The following is a 13,711-nucleotide window of genomic DNA, read 5'->3' on the forward strand; positions in this document are numbered from 1 at the left end:
TAGCATGAGCTGGGATCCAAGGGGGAAGCCAGATTTACTAACTGTGAGTCTGAGGAGATTAATATTGATTCTGAGTCAATGGCAACTTTAATAAACAGTCACAGACCATTTTATCACATATGTTACCGTTCATTTTAAAAAAATAAATAAATAAAAAATAAATTAAAAAAATCAATGATGAAAAAACCTGAAGGCTTTGGCATATAACAACACTTAAAGTAATGTACCGAAACAATAAATAATTCATATCCAAGACTAGAAACAGTGCTGGCAGCATCGTCGGTCTGTCACTTTCTAAAACTAAGATCAAACCTTACAATTCTGCTTCAAAGTCTTGATGCGCGTCTATGACTGCTACAGATCAGAAGAAGTGCACACGGTGGGATTTCCTACTGTTGGAATTAGTGCTTACAGGACCGGATTCGTCCAATCTGCAGACAGTTTCCTCCCCAACCTCAAACCTCTGTCTTAGGTGGCAGAAGAGCCACAGAGCAACACTCAGAACAAAATTAATTCAGATACGAAAAGTTATTTCAGAGGGGAAGATGGAAAACCAAATGTCAATTTCCCCTGATAAAGAAAGCACAAGTCCAACTGGTTTTAAGGCTTTTTTAAGGGAAACCCATCTGCTGAGGTGGCATTAACATGTAGTGACTGCAGGGCCAACATCTCTGTTCCTCTTTTCCTCCATGATCACTTTAAACCATACTCTACTCTTTCTATTAGTCAGCACTTTGTAAAAGAAAACGGTATGAAAATGATGAGACTTTTACTAATCCTGTCCGTTAAAACAACAACAAAAAAGTCAGAGTTGTGTACTGTTTTTGTTCTATGTTCCATCAGTTAAAATTGAGAAGTTGCTTTGAAACTATTTCTGGTGGCAATTTTTTCAGCTGACATTATAAAAATTTCAGTAACAACACAAAAAGGTTAAACACCTCAAATGTTACAAGCTAAAACAAAAAACTAATTTGGACATGGAGTCCTGGATCATAACTGCTCTTTGCAGTTTATCAATGATACAAAGACCAACCTACGCACCCTTGCCAGCTCTTTCTCGTCCACCTCTGTGTGACGGGGGCGTGAGTGTTTGGGCTCCTCCTTGGTAAAAATAGCCTTGGGTTGCTCATCCTCAGACTCGCTTTCAGAAGGAGGCTCATTGATCCAAGCATCCAGGTCCAGCCTACACACACAAACATGGTTGTTGTATTCCATTATGAAAAACTCAAAAGCAGACACATGCAGCATAAATGCCGAAACGTTTTAGTTACTCTTGCTGCTACACCTCAAAGGTGAGAAACAAAAACACTGCATTTTAAGCAAAAAGATTATAAACTGTAAAAATATGTGATATTGCAGTTTTGTTTTGTTTATCTCATGTGCTGAGCCAACGTACCCTTCGGGAACAGGCACTTTCTTCTGTGCCTTTGGAGCTACAGGATTGAGTTCTCCAGCAAACAACGCGCTGACTTCTTCTGCTACTTCTACATCCTTCTGCTGCAGTTTCTGGATGTATTTAACTAGCTGCAGGATGCAGGACGCCTGAGGAAAAAGGAGAGGAACTGTAGATTGCAGGTATTTATCCGATTTGTATGCAGTAGGTAACCTTGTAATCTGTGAAGCATTAAAGGTCAGGCTCTGTAAGGACTCTGGCTCTTTCAGTCTTCATTTATCTTACCCTCTCCTGCACCTCGAGGTTAGCACTCTGGACAAACAGTGGTAGCCTGTCTATCATCATCTGGCTGGTTTCCTGTGCAGCTGTGCTGTCTGTGTTCCCCTCTTGGTTCTTCAGGATGGTGGCAAACAGCTTGGCTGCATTCTGCACATATACAGCCTGGATGTGACCAGGTAGGGTCGCGACCTTAGGACGCAGCATGGCCTCCAAAGTCTGCACGGGATTCTCCAGGTGTCTAAAACGAGGGGAAGATTTCTGTTATTTCAGGTTTGGTACTCTCAACCCTCAGGAAGGTTCCCAAACAGATACAGCAGTACAGTGTTTGGGTTACACACATTTGTGACTGTGCAAAATAAATACACACAACACACTACATACTACATATTATATGACTGCATTAACTCTGTCCTGACTCATCTGCTCTTACAGAGTAAAACGGTATTTGCTCTGTCTCTTCTGTTTGCCAAACCTTTAGCGTCAGGCAGAGAGTTTAAATATACCAACTATACTGACTACTTCTAATGACTTACTCTGAGAATTCCCCACAGATCCAGGCTGCAGCATACAACACTTCACAGATGCCGTTTCTCTGCATGTTGCCTGTCAGCAGGTGGGCGTTGTCCAGCAGGGTAGCCATCTGGGCAACAGCAAAGACCCGGATGGCTTTGACTCGTATGGCCACATCCAGCATCTGAGAGGCAATGAGGTGGCCGTGCCGTGTGCCCTCTAGTCGGGTCAGCTCTACTAGGATACTAATGTACCTGTTGGGCAGACATGGAGAGGGCGTGTATATAACTACAACAAACAGCAAATGTAAAGCAAACTGACACACCTCAGAGTGAAGCACAGGACAGTGCTGCTGGTAAACTAACCATTCAAAGTTGGTGATATACTGGTAGTTGCTCTGGCTGCAGATGTCAATGATTTTTGTGAGCAGTTCATCTCTGTAGGTGGTTCCTTCGGCTTTGTCTACATGTATCATCAGCTTCTTTACAATCTCCATCAAGTTCTTCTTGGACACCTGCAAAGAGCAGAACCCACAAGTGACCACAGAGAATTATTACTTTACTAGATCAAACAGCACCATTTGCAGAGTTCTACAGTTGGCAGTAACAGTTTACGGTATCTATTGTACTTGACACTTTAGTGTGTGAGTGCTAGCAAAGCCGTTTTATTATACCGAGCTACAGCAAAGTAGTTACAGCGAAAGTTCTGTTTTTTGTATTGCATTGCACCGTATTCTTTAGAATAGACTGAAACAAGCATAATCCGGATCTAAAAATATTCAACATTAGTTTTCGTGAACACTGAATAAAACAAAAGTCAAAAGTTTGGCTGCATACCATGCCATAGAGCAAGTCCAGAGCTCTCAGACGGATGGACTCATCCTTGTCATCCAGACACTGGAGAATGAGGTCTTTATGAGACTGCACTGATTTGGGGTGGGTCTTCAGGATCTTTGACATCGCCAGCAGGCCCAAATACTTCACTACAGAAATACGCAAAAACACGCTACCTTAGTGTAGTTAAAAAAGGACACACAACAACCCTTGAAATCTCCACACGTTACCAAGTATATTTTGTTCACCTTGCTATATGCCATCACTCTTAAACCTGATTAGCTTTACATTACTGTGACTGCAGTAATAATCATATGTATGTAATAACTTTAATACACTATGAACTCTTTCTATGCTCATCTTCACTTCGCTAATCTATAAAAAATATAAATCACACAGCAAAAACAAAAATAAATTAAAACAGGAAATAAACACAAAACACACAAAAAGATGGAAAGGACATACAAACACGCACACGGGACAACACACACTGGGACACAGTCTTGTTTTGCTTTATCCTTTCTCATACCCCTGGCAGCTCATTCCCCCCCCTCTCAGGTTCTGTGATCAATAAAAGGGTGTTATACTGACCTTGGATCAGTGAAGCTGATCACTGCAGTGCTTAGATTAGAGAAGTGACCACTGATGTGGACTTGTGGAAGTTCAGTGATGTGCTGAACAAGAAAAAGCTACACACATTTTTGAAACATATTTCTTTTAACCTATGGTTTTAATTGTGACTGTTTTGGTTGCTAGCATGTTGCCATGGTCGCCCTTATTTTGCATGGAAGAGGCAGAAGAAGATGGTAAAGCACAACTTTTACTTTGAAGGTGAAAATTCTCCATTTTCAGCTGGCATTGCATTTTTGAAGACTCATTTAAGCTCACCAAGTATTTATCAATAACATTTATAATTAATATTAATAACTATTATTATTATTATTATTATTATTATTATTATTATTATTATTATTATTATTATTATTATTATTATTACTATTATTAATGCTGCCAACCCTGACTGGTTGGCAATAATAACCCAATAATGATACATGCCTAAATGTGACTGAACCCTTAGTTACCTGCACTCCATCTAATGGCATCATCACCAAAAAGTATGTGACCTGACTTTTACTCAGTCCTAATTCAACAAGTGTTCTACATGAATTTACTCAGGGCTTTTAAGTGGGCCCTGAGATTAAATACTTTACCAGTTAAGCATCGTCACAAGGGAATCGCTACATATTTACGGCTTTACTCACTGATGTTTTGGAAAGTTTTATACCCAAGTATAACTGTGAAACGAAACAGGGGCACAGCAGTGATCAATGAAAGGATAAAACATTGAACCACAGGTTCACAGTCTACTCTATTAAGGCCATGTCCACACTAATAAGTTTTCCTTTTAAAAAGCATGACTTTATGCCTTTGAGTACTCACTATTACAGTGATTTAGGACTGATATGGGAAACATTTTAGAGTGGATGTAGCCTATGACCAGGAGTCTACAATTTACTTTACACACGCACAGTTATCTACGTTTTAAGATCCAGACAACTCGAATACCCGAATGTAGAAATCTAAGCTCCAAATGGCTGTGTGCAAAGAGAATGTAATAACAACTTATAGTATAACAAATTTAAGCCCCTCTAGAGTGAAGCAAAGAAAATATTTTTAAAAAATTAAAATTGGGTAATTTTTTGTGTCTATTCTGTTGGAGACCGGGTGGATGTGACTTAAGTGCAATGGTATTCCAAGCAGGACGCCCAATTGAGAGTGAAAAGGTAGTAATGTTCGAGTTATCCAGAGTCAGGAGGTCTATGTTATTGTCGTCTAAAAGGGTGGACTGTTCCATAGTCAAAAACACGCAGACAATGAGAAAATGACACACTGCAGGCATTGACAGAGGGCTCACAGTTCTGGTCCGAGTCTTCTATCAGGATTCGCAGTTTCTGCACACAGAGCTGTGGGGGAGACAAAAAACAGAGAGGGAGAGGGACAGATCTGTTATCACCACGGAAAACCTTTCCACACCAGGAACTTTGTGAGACTTTCTGGCCTGTCTGATGGCTGCTGTGTTTCTACTTAAGCTATGTTGGATCAGACGGCATGCACTGTGATTCAACTGGAGTGGAAAGGGTTAAAAATCTGCAACTAAACACGTGAATATGTTGATGAAAGAGAGGAACTGAGGAGATTACCTGGATACTAGCACTGTGGTTAGGCATCCCCGAGGACAAAGAAATCAACACTGTAATGTAGCACAAGGAAACAATTACATCTGAGAACGATTTTTTATGAGCAAGTTTAAAAAAACCAAAACAAATAAAGATCAGAACACGTGAGGAAAAAGACCTCTGCTAAATCTCAAGGATGTTTAAGCGCCAGTATACAAGTTAAAATTTAACTTGTACAAATTCCACTTATTCATTCAAGCAAAGCTAAGAAAATGTGGTTTTAGCACGTAGGAGGACTGAAAAGAGCAAATACAGATAAGACACTACACTGTATTTTTTGAAGATCAATGTATAAGCTTATTTCTCAACACAGATGCAAAAATATACTGAAACGATGAAATAAACATGGGGCTGGGGCCACTAAGCTAAGTGAGATTTGATGTGACCCACAGAACAGCTGTACTGACCTGCAATCACAGTGTTGACACATTCATACAGCAGAGACATGGCAGAGGTACTGTGAGAGAAAAACATCAGGACGGTGAGAAAGTTTAGAATTATTATTGAGCTGTTTATCAGATTAGACTGTTGTACCGTCTACGGGAAATACAATAAAAGAGAATTTCCTCTCACCTGTGGATTAGATTTGTTAGAGGTTCAATCAATTTCTTCCCCAACCGTGGCTCCAACGGTGTGAGTGCACCAAACTACAAGATACACAGAATTTCTGGATTTTGTTTGTCCACAATCACCTTTCAGAAGCTGGTACACTAAATATATAAAAGTATATATTTAAATCTATTCAGTTACTAACTACTAAAATGTAAATGTAAAGTCTTACCAGCTTTATGATCTTAATGAGAACCCAGTTGTTAGTAGAGGAAGTCATGAGTTTGAAGAAAAGCGGGGCCAATGACAGGTAGTTCTTGGGATTTCTCCTGGCCAGCTCACATATGACATTTACTGCTGCTGACTGGACGCCTAAAAGGAGAGAATATAACATCAGGAAACAAGTATTGAAAACTACAAAAGCTTAATTTCTTTAAAAGAACATTGAAAAACTATGTAGTCTGTTATTAAAGAAAAAAAATGTAATGTCCAATGACTGCAGTCCAACATACAAAACAAAGCATGTAATAATAAAAGAATGGAATTTGTACTGTCGTCATAACTGGATAAAAAAGTGAGATATTAAATAGAGTAGAGTAGTAAGTATGAAACCATCTAAAACCAGAAGAGAGTCAGCAGTATTGTCTTGCAGTCTTGGAAGTCCTGGCTCAGCACCATACCCAAGCCTTCTTTAATCACATATTCGTTGCTGCTGAATCATTTATGGGGTTCAGTTAGGGGATCTGATGTCTTATATTGTGGACAGTCTTAATTTGTAATGCTTTCTGGAGTATACTTTAATGTAAAAGTTCTGGTGTTGCTAACCATTAGCTGCTTCTCCACCGAGTCTTTCGACCCCTGCAAGTCCAACTGTAGTGTCTTGGACTGCAGCTGGTGACAGTATCGCTTGCTTTGCTCTGCAGCCTTAGACAGCTTAGTGGAGTGACTCACAAAACCACTTCTTCATCTGGTGCAAGCTCTACTTGCAGCTGCTGTCCAGTTTGCAGCAGATAACAATACAAGGACTAACATTCCCAGCTGGAGTCTGTTGGAAGGATGTGAGACTCACAGAAGCGGTAGCTGAACGATGCGGTGAAGTCCACGGGAATAGCTATTGCTGGTACGGAAACATAAGACGAGCAGGCCAACTTTGGCAAATTTACCAAAAAGCAGCAACCTGATAATCTAGAACTCAAAACCAACACAGAAGGGCTAAAAAAGCCAAGGCTCCATCTGCTGTGGTGTACCCTTGTGAATTTAGCTAAAATGATGCTTCAGCAGTGATAACACCTTGGTCGTCCACTAGCAGTCCATGGACAGCCTGTCTGCTTGGAGACAGCGTCTGCTGTGGATGGGGGCACTGCACAACATGTTACAACCAGTATGTGGGCGACTCTTGCTTATTCTGTCAGCCAGCCGCTGAGCAAAGCAAAGTTATGACATACTAAATGATGAAGTGAAACCAAGTGTTACAAACAACGAGAAGTATCCACTGTAGCCACAATCTGTACTTTTCATGCTGTATTTTTGGATCTTTAAATTTTTTTCCCAAGCTCTTTCAATTCCCAGTGAACTCTGCCATCGATCCCTTCCCTGTTCTGGCCCATTTGCCAACCAATCAGCATTTGACCAACACGGAGCGTCATCCATGTCAAGCACAGTCAAGTTGGCCTGAAAACCCCTTTTCGTACGCCGTCCGTAGGGAAATAAATATGCCAGTATTTGACACAACTGCGTTAAATTAATTACACATAAACCTGAAAGAAGCTTTATTGTCTTGTTAAAGTATCCAAAAAAAAATGTGCTTCAGTGGTGGTGAGTCAAATTCTAGTGTTTTCTTCAGCAGCCACCAAACAGCTAATCTTGGGTAAAATGTGACATCAAGGTGGCTTAATCCACCATTTATATACACAATCAACAGTTACTAACAACTACACTTAAAAAAATACTTAAAAACAGCACCTTAAAAATAATAACACTGTCCAAATTTTTCTGTACCTTTTGTAATTTTTTCCAAATGAACTTAGGAAAAGCTTGATTGGCTCACGATGTGATTAGTAAAAAAAAGACAGTCATCGCCCAAATCTGAGAGTATGATTTTAACCAAAAAAAATATCATGTGGCGCTCGGTTCATGTACACAGAGGCCCCAAAAGTTCCAGCTGTGTCTATTAAAGCTCAGTGAAAACAAAAGGTTTGTGGACATGGGGCACAAATCAAATGTACTAGAAAAACCAGCAAATGATCTCTCTTTTTCATGAGCGGAAATGAGAAACAAACGTTCCCTAGCAGACTGGATAAATACTGTGTTTTCTGATACCTGGGTCTGGGTCCTCGAGTTTCTCCTTGAGCCTGGGAAAAGCTGGGCGCAGGGACTCGGGATACTTGAGAAACACCTTATACATGATCAACACAGCTTTTTTTCTGATGTAAGGTTTAGTGTGGGACATCTGCAGTAGAAGACAGTAAATACACATTTTTAAAGATGTAAAAAAAAAAACAAAAAAAAAACAACAACCCTGGAATGACAGCTTATTTGACTGAAGTAAATGGTAACGAGCAAAAAAAGAAAAAGAGAAAAGAGCAGAAGTCATGTGGGTACACCTCAGGACTTACTCACCAATGTCATGATGTCATTAGCTAAGTCCCGAGCTAAGTCAGGGGTCACAAAACAAGACAGACCAGTGAGGGCAACACCTGTGTCATACTGGTTGGGGCTGCTGAGATCCTGGGAGAAATAGATTAAAAAAAATAGGAAGAAAAACAAAAAAGAAAGAAAATATTAGCTGAGGGAAAACTAACAGTAAGGAGATATTTACAGAGTTCACAAAACATGTGCATCGCTGACCTTTCGAATTTGATTGGTTGTCAGCATGATGACGTCTGTGTTCTCATGAAAGCACTGTGAGGCTGCCAGGTAGCCAATCCTCTGTAGGCAAGCAAGCAAGCATAAAGAACATACTGCTATTATATTACATTACTACAAACATTCGTCAGCCTGTTGCAGCACCACAGAGATCCACTTATACAGCTCACTCAGCTGTGACTACATCACTTTGTAAATTCTGGGTGTGCATCTTCCTTTCCATTTGCATTACTCTGTCCTGCACTTCCACGACCAATCCTGACATCCCAGACTTACCTTGTACGTGAACTTTGAGGAACTCATGACTTCAACGATGTTGAAAGCAGCCCAGCTGACGTCATAGCCCAGCATTTGAAGCTGCAACATAGAGGAGACAGACATAGATTGTGACTAAAAGGAAGAGGGTGAGCTCTAAGCTGCTCCGGCGAGGTACAGAGAGAGAATAATTGATTTGGGCTGAAAGCTCTCAAAGTGAATACTGATGCCGGCCACAACAAGACATCTAAATCTAAATGTGTACCTTGACTATAAATAGACAGAGCAATTTCATTTCAACGGGAATTGGACAATGTTCTCAGTAAGTGTCACTTGCTCGACGTTTGGCTGTGAAGTGACTAATCTTAACAAAAACAAGAAACACACACACAGCCTTGAATGTGTTTTTGTAAAAATGCACTACTTTACTTTGCGAAATAGTAGCACTTCCATTTGATCTGATGAAAGTATAAGAGGAAATAAGGCTTTATTTGACTCAGCTTGTTTCTGTTTGGGTAGAAAAGATACTAACCACAGATTTTTGTGTGGTTTTCATCTACAGTGTCACAGCAAGTCGCAATTTTCCATTGTGTGCATGTCAACAAAATATGTCACAATATGCTAGTGGAGCTGATTTAGGACAGATGAAGGATTCATTTGTGAATTAAAATATATGCCAAGTATTCTTGCACTACAACTAAGTAGTTGTTATAAACAGAGTCTCGTCTTTTTATTGTGTTTTTTAGTTTTTTCCTTTGTTAATTTTAGGTGTGCTGTAAAGAAAAGTACAACAGCATAACTTGCTACTAAGCTACAGCACAACGAAGCCACATGGTGGGCTTATGTTGACAGGTGTATACAATAGCTCGTGTGTGTGTGTGTGTGTGTGTGTGTGTGTGTGTGTGTGTGTGTGTGTGAGAGAGTAGATTTGACAGACAAAGTCGGTGAATCCGTGGCGGGTGAGAGGTCTTACGTAGGTGAGCTTGCACACAGCATTGGCTTTGACAGCGATGTTGTCCTGCTTGAGCTCCTGTTTGATCTCATCGATGCATGTGGAGATGTACTTGGCCTGGGGGCAGACAAAGGAGAGGGCAAACAACAGACACCAGATCAGATTAGGTGGACTGATATCCGGAGAGGGAGGCTGCGAGCAGGCTGGAAAATTCTGATCTTTCTGCTGTCGCTTTCCAAGACACTAACCAAGAACTGAATGAGTGTTTTTCCCAAGTTTAACTGCTTCTTTCTTTCTACCACTAACCTACAAGATTATCACATGTGGCTTGATGTATGTAGGTATTTACAGGGCCAGGTATAAATATATTTTGATAAACAGTTCTGAAAATACATTCATCTCGTGCACAAAGCTCACACTCAAACTTGTGATGAATAGAGAGTTACCATTAATTTGGGACATCACACAGCAAATTAAACCCTTACACTGGAGCTGTTTGCCGTGTGGATTTATCCGTTTTCAAATCTGCTAGATGTTTTCGGTCCACCACCCATACTAATGAACAATGAGGTGTGCTCAGCTCTCTCTTCCACGAAAACATTATCTCAGTTATAATGACCAACAATTAAAAGAAATTAAATTTTAAAAAAAATCCTACTCAACGTAAAAACATTAAGAAATAATAACAGCCACTTTTATATATCATTATTACTATAATTACACAGTTAAAGAGATCTTCAATTGTATTTATTATGTTGTAGGATGCTAGCATCAGTAGCACCATCATCTATATATCTGTTTATCAAAGCATCCATCCATCTATCCACTTATCTTTAAATAAATTAGTTTTTTCCCAGAAAACCATTTCTGGGAAAATGAATAACAATGAAATCTCAACTCTCATAATGACTGCTAAATCACATCAGTTCTCCTAAAATACTGGGAGCACATTTCATTCAACGGTGCAGAACAAACTGAGGTCAATTTTTTTTTAACCATTATAGAAAGGACCAACCTTGCTAAACAAACACATACACATATAGCTCTGTAGTGTGTGAGAGTGTGCTGGTCATGTGTGTGCAGTCATGAGACAGCACAGTGACAGGAGGTGGTGTTAGAGGGGGGGGGGACACTACGCTCTGCTACTCCCGCTCCTGGAGAAATTGTAGCGATCAAGAGTGAAGGCCTGAACACACCATCAGCAAACAGACATACGCATATACAGAGTGCTTCTCCATCACAATCTTCTTCAGTTATCCATCCAGAACCAATTTAAATAACTGAAATAGTTGACATAAGGCCAACACAGACAACCTTCCTGCCAGTAACACATACTGGGGTGGAGATATATTTGAAGGCGTGCACGCTCCAAGAAACAAATGACTGGGCTTAGATGAAACTAACTAGTGCTATATTCTTTTTAAAATCTGATCACTATCACAAAGGCGAGTAAAATTCATACTTCCAATCCTCACACCTTAATTCAATACAGATGCTGTTCCAAAGACGTGGGAGAGACAGTGAATGAATGAACTATGCAGAAACTTTGCACAAACTCTGCACACATGTGTAAAACAAACAGAGAAACTGTGGGATATTCGGCACACACTTCAGAGTACACACAGAGGCGTATTAATATTTTAGCAGACTGCCCACTGTTGACTGGGTAACCACCACCTTATCTAGGCTGCCTGGGTTGGGTTTCCACTGGTGAACAGCTCAGACTATACAGCGAAGCAAGAGATCAAACGCTAACATCCTGGAACGACAAAACTGACCCACATGCTTGTTTTTCCATTTCCAAAAACTCAAATATAGACACAGACAGCATTTGTGTCTTAATACAAGTAATATAATGTAAAAGTAAAGCATCTATAAAGCCGGTTTAGTGCTTCTAGCTGAACAATACTGAGAAGAAATCAAATCTCAAAGTAGTCTTGAGGTCAGACGTGCCACCTTGACATTTGGCATCTTCCCTACAGCAACGATGTAGGTGCGCGCACACAGCAGTACAGCTTGAAGCAATCAGGGATCGTGCTTCACAGTAAAAGCTACTTTCAACTGCTCCATTGTTCAAAAGGGTTTGCTGTGCATGTTTGATTTGGCAGATTTTAGGTGAATAGTTCACCTAATAACGGAGCCAAAGTCAATGTAGTTTTTAAGGAAGTTAAACAAAACCCCCAAACATATATAGTGTGTAACAAACATATATGATATGGTATATATGGTATGGTATGATATACTGTATTCTGGCCAGAATGTATATGGTATGTTAGAGTTATAGATAAAATAGGGATATGATGTGCTTATTGTTTGTTTATGAATTTTACAAACTAGTTAAAAAGTTAAGAAAAGATCTGGCTGCTGGACCCAGGATGGCAGCCTCCCCATGCACTGGTGGAAACTTGGACAGACTGACATTCATAAATATGCTGCAGACAGTCCTGAGAGTATTGTAAACAACAGAATTGGAGCATTTTGCTCGACAAACTGTGTGATGACTATTTCCGAATTACTCCAAGCATCTTGTCTGAGACGGGCCAATATCAGTATCTGGCTCTACTTCATACCCACCCTGCCTTACTACCTGACATAGCATTTCACAGCATCAATATGTTTAGATGCAGCCAACGCAGAGCTTATAGGAGAGATAGGATGATGTGACAGATGTTAACAGATGGCTAACCCCCACACACACCCTCTGACTGCCCCTTCAAAGCAAGATGCTTTGATGAGCCTGTCATCACCCACAGCTCTGTGGCAGGGATGAGGAGCCGTTTCACGGCACATGTTGGATGACTCATTTCGAGATTATATAAAGGCTCAGATTTAATCTGCGAATCCAGAATAGTTACAACTAGAATTTTTAAGCTAACCCTCGAAACATTAGGCCTCTCTTCACCAACTCATCACAGCATTCATTCAGAGGCCAAGTGGCTGCAAAGTCAACTCAAATAAGTGACTGCATATACTTCTCACCAAACGGGCCTGACAGTAAAAAGCCTTTAGCTCACAATATAAATGACAAGAGCCTAAATATCTGCATATCTGGTGTGCTCTCGGTGAGTAATCTACTGGTAAACTTTAATGATCTAGCGAGATGCTTCCTCTAACTGCCTGTTAGCTAGACTAGCTAGCTGTCAGTAACGTTGGCAGCATTTTTCTATTAAAACCCGAGAAGTTGTGTTTCTACCGACTCAGTAACAGGTCGCAACCAATAACATGTTAGTAAGCAAAGGACAGTTTACCACCCAGCCAGCAAGGCAGCGGCGTTAGCCGCTGACGATAACGCTAGCTTTCCAGCCTACCTAACGTTAACTTACCCAGCGCTAGCCCGCTGGTCAGCGATAACGGTAACGGCACAGTGTGTGTGCTGGACTTATAAAAACGTTAATGAACGTAAAGCTTAAAACACCCCGGTGTCACGGTTTGCTCGTTTTACCTCATCTTCCTTGTGATTCCTGATGCCACGTACTAAATCCTGGAGATTTTTATCGAACATCCGATCGATGCTCCCTTTGACAATCTTCAAAGCCATGACTGTCTGCGACTTTGTACCGCTTCTGTCCTGCGGGGCCGAGCGCCTTGCAGAGATCTAGGGGGTGCCGACCGACGCGCTACACCGTGTCTCATCCACCCGGGTGCCGTGATGTGCTGCGGGGTCCGCTGCTGTTTACTGAGCCCGGGCAGATGAAGTTGAGGCCAGACGGGGCCGTCCTGTGCTGTGCAGAGACGCTGGCAGTGGATCGGTGTAGGAAATGGCTGACAAAATGGCGTCTAAAGTCAGCTGACTTGGAGCATTATGCGAGATTCTCATGTGGGAATCAGTTGAGTTAAA

At 40.8% G+C, this 13,711-nt stretch overlaps 1 protein-coding gene across 7 annotated transcripts in view; it reads right to left on the reverse strand.

Moving 5' to 3' along the window:
• Window positions 1-13,657, reverse strand: part of ap3d1 (adaptor related protein complex 3 subunit delta 1) — a 28,239-nt gene extending 14,582 nt beyond the window's left edge. For all 7 annotated transcript variants that reach the window (XM_004554967.3, XM_076880065.1, XM_076880063.1 and 4 more), the window contains exons 1-17: window positions 13,316-13,657; window positions 9,895-9,990; window positions 8,943-9,023; window positions 8,649-8,729; window positions 8,421-8,528; window positions 8,121-8,250; window positions 6,034-6,173; window positions 5,826-5,899; window positions 5,660-5,709; window positions 5,217-5,266; window positions 4,931-4,979; window positions 3,019-3,164; window positions 2,548-2,696; window positions 2,206-2,436; window positions 1,679-1,910; window positions 1,397-1,542; window positions 1,042-1,183 (exon numbers count right to left, since the gene is read on the reverse strand). In XM_004554967.3, coding sequence (XP_004555024.2) covers window positions 1,042-1,183; window positions 1,397-1,542; window positions 1,679-1,910; window positions 2,206-2,436; window positions 2,548-2,696; window positions 3,019-3,164; window positions 4,931-4,979; window positions 5,217-5,266; window positions 5,660-5,709; window positions 5,826-5,899; window positions 6,034-6,173; window positions 8,121-8,250; window positions 8,421-8,528; window positions 8,649-8,729; window positions 8,943-9,023; window positions 9,895-9,990; window positions 13,316-13,411 — 2,001 coding nt within the window. In that variant the 5' untranslated portion in view covers window positions 13,412-13,657. The remainder of the gene's footprint in view (window positions 1-1,041; window positions 1,184-1,396; window positions 1,543-1,678; window positions 1,911-2,205; window positions 2,437-2,547; window positions 2,697-3,018; window positions 3,165-4,930; window positions 4,980-5,216; window positions 5,267-5,659; window positions 5,710-5,825; window positions 5,900-6,033; window positions 6,174-8,120; window positions 8,251-8,420; window positions 8,529-8,648; window positions 8,730-8,942; window positions 9,024-9,894; window positions 9,991-13,315) is intronic.
• Window positions 13,658-13,711: the final 54 nt, after the last annotated feature.

This window comes from Maylandia zebra, linkage group LG23 (assembly GCF_041146795.1).
Source record: "Maylandia zebra isolate NMK-2024a linkage group LG23, Mzebra_GT3a, whole genome shotgun sequence".
Classification (NCBI taxonomy): domain Eukaryota; kingdom Metazoa; phylum Chordata; class Actinopteri; order Cichliformes; family Cichlidae; genus Maylandia; species Maylandia zebra.